General features: G+C 37.8%; 1 protein-coding gene across 1 annotated transcript; it reads right to left on the reverse strand.

The window, feature by feature from the left end:
- Positions 1-7,962: 7,962 nt before the first annotated feature.
- LOC124092256 (olfactory receptor 7E178-like) lies at positions 7,963-8,880 on the reverse strand. The gene has a single exon (XM_046443723.2). The coding sequence runs from the start codon at positions 8,845-8,847 to the stop codon at positions 7,963-7,965; it is 885 nt and encodes a 294-aa protein (XP_046299679.2). The 5' UTR covers positions 8,848-8,880.
- Between the last annotated feature and the right edge of the window lie 10,846 nt (positions 8,881-19,726).

A 19,726-nucleotide genomic window follows, 5' to 3' on the forward strand; every position in this document is an offset into this window, starting at 1 on the left:
TTGGAAAAGGGAACAAGTAAATGTCAAATACTCAAACAATGATACCAATTCCTTTGATTTCAATTATTTAAAACATTATCTAAGAAATAGGATTGTATCGCTGAATATTTACTTAAATTTGTTAGTTCACATCAGAAAACATGTTATTGCCGATGAAACTTTTAGTTTGTTGGCTTTTTGGATAAGTCCTTTCTTGGATTTGACATCCCTGCTCAAATTTCTTTGTATTTTAAAAATTATTTAATATAGAACTTGTACCCTTAACTTAAATGGCTCTCACAGTTTAATAAGTGTTTTAACTACATGCACAAGCCCTGGCTTCACAGATCACAGATATGGCATTTGTGTGCCCTGGACATGTCAGGATTGAAACAGAAATGAAATGCTGGAACATAATTTGGAGTTCTATATTTTATGCACATTATTTGTTTCAGAACCTTGCAATACCCTAAAATTTCTACAGAGGCAGACAATTCTTTTTTTTTTTTAAATTAATGTTCAGTGTCCTGTGGTTTACACCTCATTGTTTTTGTGATTTTAAACTCTTTGATGAATGGTTGAGGACTGTAGAACCAGGGAAATCCCCCAAACCTGTGTGAGTCTGTTCCTCTTTCTTACACCATATAATAGACTTTCACATCAATACTATCTGTCTTTGGAGGCAATTTTTTTACCTCAGCTACTTGAAGGCCATTTGGGTTATGATTTTGGAGGGAATACTGTAATAATTCAGCAAAAAATTCAAAAGAAGAAATTAGCAGAAATATGATAAATACTCTTTGGACATTTACTCATATAAAAAATGGAGACAATATATTCTCAGCTTCTAGTATTATTATAAAACTGGTATTAAAGTCTTCCTTATATTGTAATCCCCTTTATCACTATATATAGCTGTGAATATTTTAAAATATTGTTGTTGTTTTCCTACACCAGGGTTGAGAATCAGTGCCTTAGAATTCTTGCCAGTATGTAGAAATTATACTATGTACTATATATACTATATATTATACTATGTACTTCTGCTGTCAAAAGACCCACTTCACAAATTAAAAAACAAACATTTAGCAAAATTCATTTCAGACATGGTGATTTAGAGAGACTTGATTGCCATCTATAAAATTTCACTCCTTTTATTCTTTTCAGGAATTCATTCTCATGCACACTTGCTCCCCCAAAGAAATAGCTCTTACCAGTCAATAGATACATGTTAAATTTTTATTATTTACTTTTAGCACTGGGGGCCTAAGCAGGAGCTTTAGGCATGCTTTGCAAGTGCTCTCCCACTGAGCTACACCCCCAACTCAATGTGGGTATATTTTTATTTGATATATACATGTCAGTTCTAATTTGTATATACATAAGCCGTTTTCTTTAAGACCTTCCTAAAAACTCTAAAATTATCTACCTATCATGCAGTCAAAATCCTATGTCCCTGAAATGGACTAATTCACGTAGTCATGTGAATTGAAGTGTTTCTGTGAAGTCCATGCAGCTATTTCAAATGATTTACATGATACACATCCTATCCTGAGAAGGAACAACATTTAACTAGTGTTTATTGTTTCAAAAAATACTTGGAAGTTCTTATGTCTGTCTCCCTATCACAGAAATGAAAATTTCCTGGTAATATGGGCATATAGTTATTTAAATTCCAGAAATTGATGTATGCTCCATGTTACTATTTCTTATGTTTGGTGTCTTAATACAAATCAGTTCTGGTCAAATAAATCATTTAACTTTTAGTTTATAAAGGGAATTGTGTATAAATAAAATAATACTGTTAATGTATATTTGGTAATAATCCTGATGTGATTATTGACCAAGAAATGTCATCTTCCATACTGAATAATATTTTTTACTTTTTATTTCAGTAAAGGGCCCAGCATCCAGATATGGGGGTCAACACATCCACATTTCAGTCCTGGCTCACTGACCTGCCAATATATGTGGAAAGTGTGTACATCTCTCCACCTCCCTGGGTGCATACTGCTTAATGCAAATGGGGATGAAAGCACCCTTATCTCCTACATACAAAGCATGCATGACACTACTGGACCTAGTAAACATTTGGCCATCTATTGTTTTAGCATGCAAAGAATTCAATCCTTATGGAAGTGAGTTTATTGATAAAAAACATTTTCAAAATGCTAGCAAATACTGAAATGAGATAACTCCAAGTTACAACTCATCAAGTAGAGATTACTTGCCACTTTCTTTAGTCCTCTTTCATATTTTGGTAACCCATAGATGTCTCTGTCATCATTCTGAATAACTGTATAATGTATAAGCTCATGTGCACACCATATAAACACAGCAAGAGCTGTTATTTCTTGTGTCGTGTTCATTTTGACATTCCTGAAAGGGATTAAAGTGTAGAGAGGAGGGTACCAAGTGTGTTGAAGCCACACTGACTATGGAAAAGCTCTGTAACCAAGGAGGAGCCCATTTAATATTTAACAAAGACATTTAAAAATTTTTAAGCCTCCTCTGTGCCAAACAAGAGTTAAACTCTGAGGAATCAGAAGTGAAAGGGGATTAGGCATTCCTCTCCAAACACAGCATGATCTTATAGAAGGACAAAATAACATGCCCTGTTACTGAAATAGGAAACAGTAACTTTAAATAAAAGGATATTTTAGCTCAATTGTATGGATACACATAAGCTTGAATATGTCATTACTACTGGTAATAATGTCCTATATGTATTTCACCCTTATTGTATACATTCATCACACATTAACCACATTGGGAGTGCTCTTTTATGTTTATTGATTACTCAATGCAGTTGTAAAAAAAAAATTCCAGAAGACAATGTTGAGTGACAGAGTACTAACTTTCCCTGAGCACAGACAGGACAAGTTGGAGCAACAGATTGGCTCCAATTGCACTGACATTTTTTATTGCTTCCCACAAATCATAAATTTCAGTAGGTAAACCAAAGGTTCAAAGTCACAGGGACACCTGAGGTACATGTTTAAACTCTGGCCAATGCTCTGATTAGGAAGAAAACAAACCACTAGACTGTTTCTCTGCTTTGGGGATTGAGTGAGTAGAACCCAAGAGTGGGCATGGATGTGGACAACTGCGGGGTGACCCAGGAGGGTCAGGAGGCAATCTCTGCTGGATTATCCTGTGCCTGCTCCTCTGTGATCCTGGCCTGTGACCCTGAGCTGTCCTTGCTGTAGTTGGTGTGGCAGATACCAGACACTGCGGTCCACTCTGTTCTGCCAGGACTCACAATGGGAGAGCACCCTGGGCCAGGGCGCCTGGAGAGGACGTGGTACCCTGAGAGGGGAGTCGGGAAATGGACTCTGTAGTCCTGGGTCATTGACCTGGAGGGACAGGAATGTGAAATGTCTCCTGAGGTTCTTTAGGGAATCATTTGCCAGGATTCTCCTGGAAAGTGCCCTCTGTCTGTATTTAGTCAGACCCATTGAAACTCTCCTCACTCTTCTTTACCAGTCTACCTCATAATAGTTGTAAAAAATGCTGTTCTCCTTCCTTTTCTGGAAAAAATAAGCACTAGTGTCTTGGGGAAAACTCTGCAGATGACATGAAATAAAACGACCTTTACTAGCACTGTAACCCAGAGCCTGGCACACGGGAAACCCTTGATTGTCAGAGAATATGCCATGGGGACCAGAGTCCTCCTCTTTGCCATCATCCTCTACATAATAAATCTGCAATGCCAAAAGACAGAGTGGTGGGACCCAATGCCTTCATGGTTGAGGTGTCTCCAGCAAGCAAGCAAGTTTTGGAGAAAAGCAAAATTTGAATGTGTTGCCTGGAACTCATAAAACAAAACAGAATCCAAACTGCACACACATCAAAGCTAAATATTTGCCTATCCCTGTCCCCATGTTGCTACCAAATTCCTCACATCAGTTCTGACAGGGAGGAGAGAGTGTTAAAAGAGGCCTTGCTCTACCCCTCCTCTCCCTCCACACTTACTGCTTTAAGCTGCTCCCCTGCTGGGTCATGACCATGGTTGGCAAAATCAGGCGCAACAGCCTGTCTCATGCTCACTGAAGGCTCCAGCTCTGTTCTCAGTGTTAATATAAATACAGTGCCACATATGAGCTTCCCCATGCAGACAGCCATGGGGGGAGGACACAGAGGCCTGGGCCCCACTGGGCAGAAGCTTTCAAGTGACAGGTTGCAGGCACAGGCTCTTTATTCACTATGTGACCTTGGAGGTTCAACACACACAGGTCACAATTAAACAAATTGATACAGGTCATCCAATCCTCTGAGGATGTTTTAATATTATCAGTGGAAAAAAGAAGAGGAAATGGAAGCCCAGCGAAGTTTGGGGCTCATTCTCTATTCAGAAGGATGTTCAGTCTCTATGCACTGGGTTTCTTTCTTTTCTTTTTAAATATTCTCTTATATTTCCATTTATTAGCATGAGATCTATGCAACAACAATTAACATGTGTACCTTGTTAAGTGCACTATCAATTTGTATGGATTACATTCACCTTGCTCTGTAGCTATCACCAACACCCATTTCCAAAAAAATCTGTCTTCCAAAAGTGAGACTTCAGGAGAAACAATTGAAAAAATTGACAAAGCAAAAACCTGGTTGTTTGGGAAAATAAATAAAATTGATAAACCCTTAATCACTGTAATGAGAAAAGGAGAAAATTTGAATTACTCAAATTCATGATGAAGAAGCAAATATTACAACAGACATGTCTGAAATACACAATATCATTAGAAATTATTTGGAAAATATATACTACAATAAAATAGAAAATATCAAAGTATATGGGGATAGGAATGATAATAGAATGAGACAAATATCATTATTTTATATATATATATATATATATATATATATATATATATATATATATATATATATATGATTGAATGACCAATGTGATTCTACAATATGTACAAACAGAAAAGTGAAAAATTATATCCCATCTATGTATGATATGTCAAAGTCCATAAATGTATTCTACTTTCACGTATAACTGATTGAAACAAATAAATATTTATTAAGAAAAATAAGAACATATAAAATAAATTGTATTACCCAGTTAAGAAAAACTTCATTCAAGTTAAAGGCATTTAAAGCAGTTGAAACACTCATTTTACTCTAAGACAACAGTTCAATTTCCCTGGCTTGGGATATTCATAAAAACCCTACAAAGGTGAGGTTTCCCTTACCTAAACAGGCAACCTAAGCTGACGATTTATAATGAGAAATCATTGTAATATGCCAGGAAACTACTGTGAGTTTTTTTTTCTATATTATTGAGTTTTCTGATTTCCCTCCTTTGTGGCTATAAGTGGTCACTCACATTTTGTTTTTATTTCTTAAGCATCATTTAATATGTCAGTTCTCTCCCTGGCATTTGTGGATCTCAATATTTGAAAATATATAATTTAATTGCACCTGATATATGATATTGTCAATCACAAAAGTGGCATTATTAACACACTGCATCAGTGAGAATCAATATTGGAATGTGAAGAATGTCTTTGAAATATTTTATGCAGGTTTATGCATACAACAAGTTACAGCAGGTTCACAAATATAATGTGCTCCATTTCAATCACCAGGAACTTCCCTTTCCCTCCACCTCCATCCCATTGAATCTCCTTTCTTGACTCCATATTCTTCTTGTTAGGTACATGAGATCCCCTTTTGTTCCATATTTCTTTTAGGAAAATATCAAGTGCTTAAGGCTACACTGATTGTGCCAATGCTTTTGAACTAATGTTTCCAAGTGTCTATTCCATGTCTATAAAGTAGGTTATATTTTTGGGTCCTCTTGTGTGCCAAGCAAGGTATAGGATATAGGAAATAGTGACTGGAATAGAGTATGGGGAAGAGGAAATGAAGTAGATTCAGGTTTTCCTGTGCAAACACACAGCATATACATATGTAAGGACAGAGTGATCTGTGCCATTACAGAGATAGGGAATGAATAACTTCAAATCACAGGATGATTTAGTTGAACAGAATGAAGTTTAATTTTCTAGTTCAACCCAATAATAGTAATATCTAAATTCTATTTTGTGCTAATTTTACACATATATCACTTGTTAATCATATAGAGAGTACCCATTTATGTTTAATTTCTACCCATGCAGCTGTACCAAGGAAAAAAATCAATTCAGATTCAAAAGTCGCAACTCACATATACTAACCACCTGCTCATATTACAGAAGGTCATTCAAAACAAAGTAGGCCATACATTTCATATGCTAAATTTTTCATTGCTTTCTATCATTGAAAAGTAGAAGCCAAGGTCCAAAGTACTAAATCACAGGCAGTCTAAAGAACATTTCTCAATTCCAGCCAACATTGAATAGTAATGGTATAAAATTGTGATATTAAGGTCTTCTTTTGAGATGGAGAAGCCTGGCTATAACAAGAGGTCATGGATGGCTGGGAAGATGTCCTGGAGTAGGGGAGAGAGAGACCCGGTCTGATGAGTGTGTATTTTCTCCTTCTGTGAGACTAGCCTGGCATCTCTCTGAATCCTTCCTAGAGTTGATCCAGAAAGTGCCAAACACTTCTCTCTTTACTGTTGTACTATTTATCCCAAAAATGTCAGCAGGAAAGGGCTTTCACTGTGGAGATATGTAGTGACATTGCTGGTTGTCTGGTGAAGCAGGAAACTATCCAGGGTTCTCCTATCAAGCTGCAAGAGGCCTACATCAATCGTCAGAAGGATGATGGCTTCTTTTCTACCAAGCAACCTGATATTATGAACATAAAATGCTGTGTTCTTTTCTTTTCTGGAAAATAATAGTAACATAGGAGCTTATAAAGGGGGCAGTTTATGTGGATGAAATGACATGAGTGACCACAGAACACACATCTCAGACACTGGCATTTAGGAATCCCTCAAGATCAGCTCGTGACTTCATGGGTACAGACACTCTCCTCTTTGTCCTCAGAATCACTTTCATAATTCTTTGCTCTGCATGGGGAACAGTTTGTTGGAAGCCACACTCAGGTTTCATGGATAACTGTCTGAGGGGTGGGTATAAGCAGTGTGAGAGGAGAAGGAAACATGAATAGGATTCCCAGGACCCATCATGGTTCACAGAACTCAGCTGAAACCTGCAGGTGGGTCTTTTCCCATATCAGTGCCCAAACTGTCATGTCAGTCTCCATGATGAGAAACAGGAGTGAGACGTCGTTTCTCTCAATGAGTTGTGCTGCTTCTCTGCTGGTTCATGAACACAGAGTATAGTTTTGAAACCCATCCTGTGACTGGTGCCCAGGGAAATCTCAGCCTCCATCCTATCAATGACATTAGTCAGGGACAGACGGGAGCTTGATGACAGAGAAAGCCAGGGGTGAAATGACACAGATGTGAGCACACTGGAATGGAGATTTAAGACCCAGGACTGGAGGGAAGGCTCTCTATTAACCATCAGAGGACCATGAGGCTCAAAGCATAGAAATCAAAATTAGTCCCATAGATCAACAATATCCCAGTCTCAAAGGACTTCTTACAAAAGTGGAGGAAGAAGAAGAGAAAATGAATGTCTACAATATATTTGGAGTCTGTCCGTACTCACCAGAAATCTTGTATATACTATTAACTGTTTTTCTTTTAATTTATTTTTTCCCCTCAAGATACATCCACTTTTTATGTTCAAATTATAGTGGTCAGACAATAACAGCACGTTACCACTTTTCACATGTTTAAATGTGATATTCAGTGGCACTGATTACATTCTCTCAGAATTTCCATCTTCCTAACTAAAGTGTGTACCCGCCTAAAACAAAACAAAACAAACAAAACATTGTGCCTTCTGTCTTCTCCCAACCTTGTAAACCACCATTTCACTGTGAAGCACCATCAGGAAATAAAGACATCATTAAACTACAAAACAGTGTGACCAAAGAGGCAGGATCTAACGTCTAGATGTACAGTTTTGCTGCATTTCCAGAATACATTCTAAACAGACACCATAGGACCTATGATCACACTGTTCTGCACAGCCTCCTCAGGGCACCTCTAATGTCCCTGTTATTCAGGCTGTAGATGAAGGGGTTCAGCATGGGGGTGACCACAGTGTACATCACAGAGGCCACTGCCCCCTTCCTGGTGAAAGACGACTCTTCTGAAGAAAAGTACACTCCACTACCTGTCCCATAAAACAAGCCAACAACTGCCAGGTGAGAGCCACAGGTGGAGAAGGCTTTGTACCTCCCACCTGAGGATGGGATCCTCAGGATGGAGGAAAAAACTTTATAATAAGAGAAAAAGATCCCTGAGAGAGTAAGAACACCATAGATGGCACCAACCAAGCACATGATTATATTTTTGGTAAGGGGATCAGAACAGGAAAGACTGAAAACCTGAGAGGGGTCACAGAAGAAATTAGCAATTTCTACATTCTTGGAGTAGGGAAAGTGTAATACAACCAAATCGTGCATTTGGGATTCCAAAAGGCCAAAGAAGAAAGATACAAAAACTAACAGGCCACACAGACGAGGTTTCATGATGACATGGTAATGCAGGGGCTTACAGATGGCCACAAACCTGTCATAGGCCATCACAGTCAGAAGCATAGCATCCATACATCCAAAAATGAGAAAAAAGGACATCTGAGTCAGGCAGCCCACATAGGATATGGCTCTGCTGTGAGTTTGAATGTTCAAGAGCATCTTAGGGACCGTGGTGGAGATGAAGCCAATGTCAACCAAGGACAGGTTGGAGAGGAAGAAGTACATGGGGGTGTGGAGGTGAGAGTCAGAGCTGACAGCCAGGATGATGAGCAGGTTCCCAAGCACTGTGACCAGGTACATGGACAGGAGCAGTCCAAAGAGGATGGGCTGCAGGTCTGGGTCCTCTGACAGTCCCATGAGATAGAATTCTGAGACACGTGTTAGGTTTTGGGCTTCTCTTCTGCTTGGGCAACTATTGAAAAAGGAAATAAGGTTGGAAAAGTGAACAAGCAGATATCAAATACTCAAAGAATGATACCAATTCCTTTGATTTCAATTATTTTAAACACTGTGTATGAGCTAGGATTGTATTTGCTTTAATACTTACTTAAAGTTGTTCGTTTATATCAAAAAACGTTATCACCCAGGAGATTTTTCAGCTTCTTGAATTCTCAGATTCTCCCTTCCTTGAGGTTGACATCCCCACATAAAATTTGCTTGTATGTAAACAAATATTTAGTATAGAATTGTTACCCTTAGCGTTGGTAGCTCCCACAGTTTGATTAAGTGTGTTCAACCAAACACACATAAGCACTGTCATCAGAGAACACAAACTTGTCCTTTGTGTCCCCTTCACATGTCACTGGTGAAACAGAAATGAAATTCTGGGATCTGCTTTGGAGTTCTATGGTTTATGCACATTATTGGTATCAGTCCCTTGCAATTCTCATAAATTATCTAGTGAAGAAGACAGTTCTTTGCCTTTTAAAAAAAAACACAATTTCCTCTTATCTTGCAAATAACAATGCCTTTTTTCTGAACTTAACCACTCCCATGTATGGCTGAGGACTATAGAACCAGGGAAAACCCCAAACCTGTGAGTCCCTCCCTTTTTACACCATTTAAAAGACTTTCAGATCAATACTCTCTGTACTAGAATGCAATTCTCTTACCTCAGCTATTTGAAAGCCTTTCTGGGTTATTATTTTGGAGGAAACACCCTGATATGATTCAGAAAAAAAATTCAAAGAGAGAATTAGTGGAAATACTCTTTGGCCATTTACTCGTGTCTGAAGTGGAGACAATAATTTCTTAGCTTCTTAACTTACAGTGTTAATCTTTATTATATTGCAATCTCCTCTATCAACATGTTTAGCTATAATTATTTTAAAATATCAAGACACCCTGTCATTGGATGGCAGCCAATTTAATCATATTTAAAAGCAACATTTAGCAATATGCATTTCAGACCTGATAATTTAGAGAAATATGAATTTTTACCTATGATATCTTACTTCTTAATTTCTCTGTAGGAGACCATTCTAAGACTCACATTATCCCCCCCAAAGAATAGCTCTTATGATTGAGTAGATGCATTCTAAAATTGTGTTTACTTATTTTTTTACCACTAGTGGTAGAAGCCATAGCCTTGGACATGCTTAGCAAGTGTTCTCCCACTGAGCTAGACTCCCAGCACAATGCAGGTATATTTATTATTTGATATGTATATGTCAGTACTGATGTGTATGTCCTTAAGCAGTTTTCTTTAAGACTTACCTAAAAAGTCCCTAAAATTATCTAAATATTACACAATAGAAGTCCTATGCTCCTGAAATGGACTAATTCACATAGTCCTGTGGATTGAAGTGTCTCTGTGAAGTCCATGAAGCTACATCAAATGATTTAGATGATGCATATCATATGCTCAGGGAGGAACAGCATTTAACTAGTGTTTACTGTGAAAAAAAATTTTTGGAATCCTTTTTCTCTCCATATCACAGAAATGAAAACTTCCATGTAATATGTGCATTGAGGTACTTTAATTCCAATAATTGATGCATGCTTCATTTTATGATTAGCTATGTTTGGTGTCTCAATAAAAGTCAGCTATCATCAAATACAGTCAATGACTATTAACATGTAAAGTAAAAGATATACAGATGATATATATTTGGTTCTAATCATGATGTGATTATTGATTTAGGAATCATCATCTTGAATAGGGAATAATATTTTCTTATATGGGCAATATTTTCACTTTTTTTTTCAGTAGAGGGTACAGCACCCTGAGATGGGAGTCAGCACATGGACATTTCAGTTCTGGCTCACTGACTTGCAAATATTTGGGAATGTGTGCACACTTCTCCACCTCCCTGGGTGCATACTGCTTAATGCAAATGGGGACCAAAGCAACCACATCTTCCACATCTGAACCATGGTAGACACAACTGGATCTTACTAAACATTGTATTGTTTTTCTCATGTCAACAATTCCATCTGATGAAAATAATGTTTATTGAAAACATTTGTGAAAAGCTAGAAAATACTGGAAGGATGTGACTCCAAAATATATGTCAGCCTAAGCATAAGAATTACTTGCTAAATATTTAATAGGTCATATACAGGATTAAACATTTCAGTATTTCTGTTATGCTATTATTGCATGTAAAAATTATGTGGTTGAATTTTTCATTTCATTTTTCCTTAAAAGTTTCCACAGAGGAAGCAACCTGCCTTGAAAATAGACCACACCGTGTCCAGTCCCCCAAGTCCCCTCACTTCTTTCCTCCTTTTCACCAATAACTCTTCAATGCATTCAAGCATACTGTACAATATTGTGGCTTCCCATGACTAAACACTCAGGGCCACTTCAGGTGAACTGGGCTGCATGAAATGACCACACAGACACACCTTTTACTTTAGGTCCTGTGATAGCTCCTCTGACCTTAGTGGTAAGTGCCCAGAGAGAAAGGAGCAGGGGCTGAACCCTTTTATTGGGAAGAAGCCACTCAAATGAGGCAAGACATAGGATGACAAATGACCAGGGAAATGCAGCCCAACCCCTGCAGGTGACACCTACACCTGAACAGGCCTTGCTATCCCAGCTGGGACAATGCCCAAGTCACCATAAAATGCAGTGATTGGTCAGAGCCTCCTGCTTCAGGACTGGAAGGCATGGTCATTCAGAGTGCCCCTCACACCACAATATTGGACTTCTCTTCTGTCTCTTTTAGCCCAAGCTTCACTAGGGCAGAGATCTTGGGCTGTTTTACTCCTTGTGTCACAGGCACCTAGGGCAGGGCTTGGTATACATAAATACTCAGTCAGTATTTAACAAAAGAATGAAGTAAGAATATATTATTTGAATAGCTATTTCTAGATTCTGTTTGATTCAATGGATTCTTGAATCTGAGATAGTAAGACTATAATTTGCAGTTTATGTCATAATAGTTCCTTCTTAGATTTAATCTTGCAGATGAAGAGATTGATATCCAAATAATGGAGAAAAAAATCAAATTTCTATTATTTGAATTATTTTCCTACTATTGTAAGGGGAAAAGAGTAATATACACTGGCCCCGTGGCCTTAAAACACTTTTTTCTTGGTCCCTTGTAAAATGTAAGAAACACATTCTAAACACATACATTTTGTGCATATGTATGCACTGATATACATGAACTGTGTACTCTGCCCTAATAATTCCTATTCTATTTCATTATTTTAAATAAATGCAGTAGTAAGGTGATTAGAGGTGACAATATTATACTAAACATTTTAAAAAGGTAATTTGAAAAATTGTTACTATGAAGAAATGAGGGCTGGGGATGTGGCTCAAGCAGTAGCACACTCGCCTGGTATGCGTGCGGCCCGGGTTCGAGCCTCAGCACCACATACAAACAAAGATGTTGTGTCCGCCAAAAACTGAAAAATAAATATTAAAATTTTTCTCTTTCTCTCTCTCTCTCTCTCTAAAAAATAAAAATTTAAAAATTAAAAAAAAGAAATGATATATTTTTCAGCAGAGAGATGTTTAACCTGATTTAAAAATTATGCAGTGAGTACACATTTCAAAGCATCATGTTATCCCACTAATATGTATAATTTTAATGTTGAACATATACGTTTAAAATCAATTAAAAGGAATTCTGTTTGCAGTCTATTATACTCTACTACATTTTCATGATCTATGAAAGATTTGTGGACTTTAGTTTGTGGTGGGAAACAGATAATCTAAAACAAAAATCATGTCAATACAGAACCTAGTTCCTCTTTGTCTTATGTGACGGTTGGGAACGGTTTTATCTTAATTTCAGATTGATCTTTGGTTCTGCTTACAACATTTTATGTTCAAGTTTCTTAATCTATTAGCTTGCTATGTAAAACTATAGAAACTGTGGGTATATTATTTAGTACAAATAAGCTGAATCTGTAATATGTGAAAAAAACAGTTACTTGCCCACTTTATTCCTCTTTCTTTTTGGGTATCTCTGTCATTGTTTCTGAATAACTGAATAATGTGGATATTCAAACAAACAAACACAAGCAAGAGCTGTCATCTCTTGGGTACTGTTTGTTTGGACATTCCTGTAAGGGATACAAGTGCAGAGAGTAGGTACCAAGTGTGTTCAGGGCACACTGATTAGAGACAAGCTCTGTGCCCCAAAAGGAGTCCATCCAATGAATAACAAAAATATTTTAAAAATTTGAAGCCTCATTTGTGCCAAACAAGGTTTAAGCTCTGGGGAATCAGGAATGAAAGGAGATTAAGCATTCCTCTCTAAACACACAGCATGATCATTTTTGTGTGTGTGTGGTGCTGGGAATTGAACCCAGGGCCTTGTGCATACAAACCAAACACTCGACCAACTGAGCTATATCCCCAGTGCCTTGATCTTATATAAGGTCAAAATAACAAGTTATGTTACAGAAATAGGAAAACAGCAACTTAAAATAAAAGGATATTTTAGCTAAATGGTTATGGATAAATATAGGTTTAACTTTATCATTACTAATCCTAAGTGCATTTCATCATTACTTTATACCCTCATCACACATTAATCAGATTGGGAGTGCCCTATTCTGTTTATTACTTAGTGGTAAATACACATACACACACAAAAAAAAAAATACACACACACACACACACACACACACCAGTAGACAATGTAAGTGGCAGAATCTTAACTTTCCTGAGCCCAGGACAGGACAAATTGGAGCAACAGACTCAAAATGATATCAGCTTCAATTGCAATGACATTTTTCATTGCTTCCCACAAATCATACATTTTCAAATAGATAAACCAAAGCTCCAAACCGCAGGGACACCTGAGGTACATGCTTAAACCCCAACTCTTCCACACATGGAGTCCTGTCCTTGTCCTCCTCCTCTTCATAATGACTCTGCAGTGCTTAGGCAACAGAGTGGTGGGACCCCGTGCCTGTGTGGTTGAGGGTCTCCAGCAAGCACAACAAGTTCAGGGGGAAAATGAAACTTTGGCTGAGTTGCCTGGGCCTCTGAGGACAAACCAGAACACAAACTGCACACACATCGGAGCTGAATTTCTACATATCAGTGTCCCCCATGTTGCTACCCACTTCCTCATGTCGGTCCTGACAGGGAGGAGACAGTGTTTCTGAGAGGCCTTGCTCCACCCGCCCTCTCCCTCCACACTTACTGGTTCAAGCTGCTCCTCTGCTGGGTCATGACCATGGTTTGCCCGTCCAGCACAGCTCCTCTGCCTCCTGCCCCCTGAAGGCTCCAGCTCTGTCCTCAGCCTGGGTGTAAACACAGTGTCGGATATGAGCGTCCCCATGCAGACATCCAAGGGAGGAGGACACAGAGGCCTGGGGCCCACTGGGCAGAAGACCTCAAGCTGAAGGCTCCAGGAACAGGCTCATTATTTAATATGTGACCTTGGAGGTTCAACACGCACAAGTCCCAATTAACCTAATTGGTGTAGGTCATCCAAACCTCTAAGGACTTTTTAATATTAACAGAGGATAAATGAAGAGAAAGTGAAGGCCCAGCAAAGTTTTGGGCTCGCTCTTTACACAGGAGGATTCTCTGTCTATTTTGCACTGGGTTTGTTCCTTTTCTAAGATTCAATTATATTTTCATTTATTTTTTTAATTTTTTTTATTAGTTGCTCAAGACAATACAATGATCTTGACATATCATACATTTGATTCAAATAGGGTATGAATTCTCATTTTTCCACGTGTACAAATTGCAGGATCACATTGGTTATACATCCATGTGTATACATACAGCAATCCTAGTGTCAGTTGTATTCTGCTGCCCTCCATATCCCCCTCCCCTCCCCTCCCCTCCCCTCCCACCACTATTCTCTACCCATTTTACTGTGACACTTATCTCTCTCTTTTTTTTTCATTTATTATATTTTCATTTATTATCATGAGATCTATCCAACATTAATTACCATTTTTACTATTTTAAGTGCACTATCAATATGTATGGATTACATTCACCTTGCTCTGCAGCTATGGCCAATAGCATTTCCAGAAGTATTTGAATTTCCAATTTGAGACTTTGATCTATTTGATCACCCCACATTCCTAAACCCTGCATGACATGGAGATGACTGTTTGAATCTGAAACATTAGGAGCAATTAAAGCCTGTATTGTTACTCAGCTTTAAAGAAGAGTACAAATATGACATTTGCCAGTAAATGGTTGGAGTTGGAGAATATCATGCTAAGCATAATAAGCCAATCCAACAAAACCAAAGGCCAAATGTTTTCTCCAATATGTGGATGCTAATTCACAATAGGGCCGGGGGCACTAGGGAAAATAGTGTTACCTTTGATTAGGTAGAGGGAAGTAATGGGAGAGAAGGAGAGGGGATGTGGGGATAGTTAAGATAGTGGAATGAAACAGACATTATTACTGTATGTATATATGTGGCTGCATGACCAATATGATTCTGCAACATGTAAACTCAGTAAAATGAGAAATTATATCTCATCTATGTATGATATATCAGAGTGCATAAATGCATTCTACTGTCATGTATAACTAATTAAAACAAATTAAGAAAATTTTTAAAAAATGATATGAGCAAGGAGGCATGGTTTTCCTGTCTTCAAGTTTATTGTGGATGTCTCTTCCAACCTGCAAAACACCTTCAATATTGTTTCTCATTGTGATAAACACAAAGTTCTTAGCATTCTTTCTTGAATAATTTCTGTTTTTCATATCCTTCTGTGCACACCTAGTCTAGAGACATCATCTGAACAATGTTAGAAAGCTAAAAGTATTAGAGGCAACGATTCCATGATCATATGGAAAAGCAGCCTTTTGAAAATAAGAGAACACATAAAATAATTTCATTACTCTGTTAAAGGCATCTAAAGCAGCAAAATACCCTCATTTTACTAAGAAAACAGTTCATTTTCCCCGGTTGGAATATTCATCAGGAACCTATAAGGATGAGGACTGCATTACCTAAACATGCAATCTATTGATAGTTCATGATCAGAAATCATTTTTGTTGCCACAAATCTAAAGTGAGGGTTTTTTTCTTTTATATGTTTTTTATATCATTGAGTTTTCTAATTACCTTGTTTGTGGCTGTAAGTGATCACTCACATTTTGTTTGTGCCTCTTAAGCATAATTTAATATGTAAGTCCATATCCTCACATTTGTAGACATCAATGTTTGAGAACAAAATGATTTAAATGCACCTGATATATGATATTGTCAACCACAAAGGTGGCATTATTAATACACTGCATCAGTGAGTGAGTGTAACTACTGGAATGTGAAGTATGCCTTTGAAATATTTCATGCAGTTTTAAGTACATAACAAGCTATAACAGTTTTATGCATATATTATAATTTGCCCCACTTCAATCCCCAGTAATTTTCCTTTCCATCTTTTCTCCATCCCTTTTAATCTCCTTTCTCTACAGCACTCTTCTCCTTGTAAGCTTCATGAAATCCCCATTTTGTTCTGTATTTCTTTCTAGCTATGGCATGTGAAGGAGAATACTTGGATCTTGACTTTCCTTTTTAATATTCTTATTAGTGTACTGTGGTCATACATAACAGTTGAGTTCATTTTGATATATTCATAAATATCTATATATCATAATTTGCTACATTTTAATCCTCAATAATTCCATTCTCCTACCTCTTACTTCTCCAACTCCCTCTTCCTCTCCATTAATGGTCTTCCTTCTTTATTTTTTTCTAACTTATTTTTAGTTGTAGATGGACACAATATTTTTATTTTTATTTTGTTTATTTTTTATGTGGTGCTGAGGATCAAACCCAGGGCCTCACGTATGCGAGGCAAGTGCTCTACCACTGAGCTACAGCCCCAGCCTGGTGTTCCTTCTTATTATTTGCCTTTTTGAAATTGGTGCACTATAGTTAGATGGGAAAGGGGAATTCCTTGTGATACATTCAACTCTACATCCAGTGTTTCAGAACCAAATTACCTGCCTCGTCTTTTTTTTCATACTTATGAAATTTCTTCTGTAATTTTTCTTCTGTAATTACATATATATGAATGTTATATGTAATTTTGAAAAATAATAGGTTCCTTCTAAACATGATAGAGATGCAAGAAAATATTGTTTTACCTTATTTCTGGTCCTTTCAGATGGAAAGGAAGAAGACACAGGCATGGATGGTGATAGATGGGGTACCTGTACCTCATGCTCTGTTTCCTTGAACCTATGGAAGAGTCTCACAGCATTTTCATAGATTTTCATCTTGGATGTTTCTTCTAACCAAGTATAAGCTCTTGGTAGCCTGAAATGACAGGCTCCTCATTCCTTTCTAAATACTTAGTATTTACTTCATAAGGGCCAAAATGAAATGTGGTACTAGGGAACTAGGGGAGCCATAACTTGAGGTCACAGAATATTTAACTCCAATAATATACTCATTAGTCCTATCATAACTAGTAATATTTCTTATTGTGCCCTTATGTTTTATATTCCTAACTCAATATACATGTATACCTACTATCTGTTCCATGGGTTCACAATGCAGCTGTATCAATTACAAATCAAACACACGATAGTGCTGAATCTTAGAGATACTAAGAGCTTTCCATGTGTCTTAGAGGAATAAGTGCAGCCAGCAGAGCTCATATTAAAATGTCATTCTCTGGATTCAATGCATCCAATATATTTTGCTTGTCAACCATTAGATGGATTTGAGAAGAGGTTCTGAGGTCTCAGACACAGGGAGGTCTCAGGCACAGGATTTGACCATATGCAGATCCTGAGCGGGAATGGAATCAGCTTGTGACTTGCATTTCCTTCACAGTTTCAATGCTCCACTTACAAGAATAGAGATGGGGGAAGAGAACACACAGCTTTCTTGGATTGGGGCAAGAGGACAGAAGTGTGTTGGATTATTGTGCCTCTACCCCTTAAGTCATCTTTGCATGTCATCAGTAGGCATCCTTCCCACAGCAGAGGCCACAAATACTAGCCAGCACTCTGTCCTGTGACCTCTCGGGATCCTCAAAACCTCAGTGAGCAAGGGGTCCCTTGTGGGGGTGGGGCAGAGAAGAGATGGCTGTCTGGGTTTTCATGGGGAGGACGTACCAGGAGTCTCCATTCAAGAACCACATTCCAAGCATGTTTTCAGTCTTTTCTTCCTATCTAGCTTACTTAATATACCCCTCCCCTCTTTTTTATGTACAATCATTGTAACTAGGCAAATACAGCACCAGCAACACCACACCTGGCATTGAGAAGCCATGAATAAGGCGTCAAGATGTCATGGTTGCTGTCCACCCTCCTCATCCTTATCATCACCATCACAAATCTTTTGAGGTGCTCACAGAACAAGGTAGAAGGACACAAATTCCCCTATCATGGATGAGATTTAAGGGCAGCGGATCCAGTGTGAGAGGGAAACAAACTTCTCAATGACATTTCCACAACAAATTGCAAAATGTTCACATTCCACATGGTTTAAATCTGTCAAATGATATTTTCTCCTGATGAAGGGAAACAAAAGTTTGGATTGTCCATCCCCCATGCATGCTCTCCCTCAGCACTTTCTGAATCACACTGAGCCTTTGCCAAATCATGGCCAAGGACTAGGAATAAACACCAATCCCTTCTCCCAGTGCCTAAAGTCACCTCAGGCTCTGTCCTTAAGACAGGTGAATACAGTGAGAATTAGGAGACTCCTAATGCAGCCAATCATGGGAGAAGGAGACAGATGCACGGTCCAGTGGACTTGAACCACCAGGCTGAAGATTGACCATTATAAACCCTTGGAAGCTCCATGCACAGAGCTCATAATAAGCCACCGAGTTCCCTGTGATCTCAGTCTCTAGGAACATCCTACTAATAGTGGAGGAGAAAGAAGGGTAATAAATGTCCACAGAGAGTTTTGGCTCTTCTAGTACTAATCAAGAATCAAGTGTGCTCTTTTGTTTCATTCTTTCTTTGTTTACTGGTGCATATTAATTACATATTTTCATATCTTAATGCCAACAACATAATTTGGTCCGTGCTATTCTCAGCATGTCCCTTCATCCTTGATTATTTGCTATTCCTGCTTCTGTTCATCTATGCTAATGCTTTCCCTTCTACATTCATGAAATTCTTTCTTAATCTTTTGCCCTATTGTTTCCACATATGAAAGAGAACCTACAATAAGCATCTTTCTGTGTCTGAATTATTTTGTTTAAAATGTTACTATCTAGTTCCACCTATTTTCTTGCAAATCACATAATTTCATTATTCTATATGAGTGAATGAAACCCCATCATGACTGTACATATATATATACACACACACAAACATATATATCACTATATGCATGTGCAAATATATATATTTGATATATATATATCACATTTTCTTTATCCATTCATGTGTTGAGGGACATCCTGGCTTATTCCACACCTTGAATATTCTGAATTGTGCTACAAATATTTACTTACTTCATGTCTTTAATTTTTAAAGTACCATTTGCATTTTATTTTCATTCCTTATCATAGTAAGAAAATGAATGAAAAAAAATAGCACTTTATCCATTTTTTAGTGCACCACACTGTGACACTATATTTGTTTTGCTTTGGAATCATTATCATCATGCATTTCCCTAACTTCCCCTCTTCCGAGACTAAAATTTTGAGCACATTCAAAAATGTCTTTATTTCTCCATCTCTAACCAGTTTCCAATTCCACTCTACCATGATGAAGAATTAATGTACAGAAACTGCAAAATAACAGAGTGGATGGCAGCTCTGACAGTTTCGTTTGGCGGACTTCTCCACTGTGAATTTCTAGTGGATG

Source organism: Marmota monax, unplaced genomic scaffold (genome assembly GCF_021218885.2).
Source record: "Marmota monax isolate L192 unplaced genomic scaffold, Marmota_monax_Labrador192_F-V1.1 WCK01_AAM20220418_F8-fsc00102, whole genome shotgun sequence".
In the NCBI taxonomy this organism is placed as follows: domain Eukaryota; kingdom Metazoa; phylum Chordata; class Mammalia; order Rodentia; family Sciuridae; genus Marmota; species Marmota monax.

What these genes read in the sequence shown, in the direction of transcription:
- LOC124092256 (XM_046443723.2), bottom strand. Translation starts at nt 8,847, where the DNA reads ATGGGACTGTCAGAGGACCCAGACCTGCAGCCCATCCTCTTTGGACTG.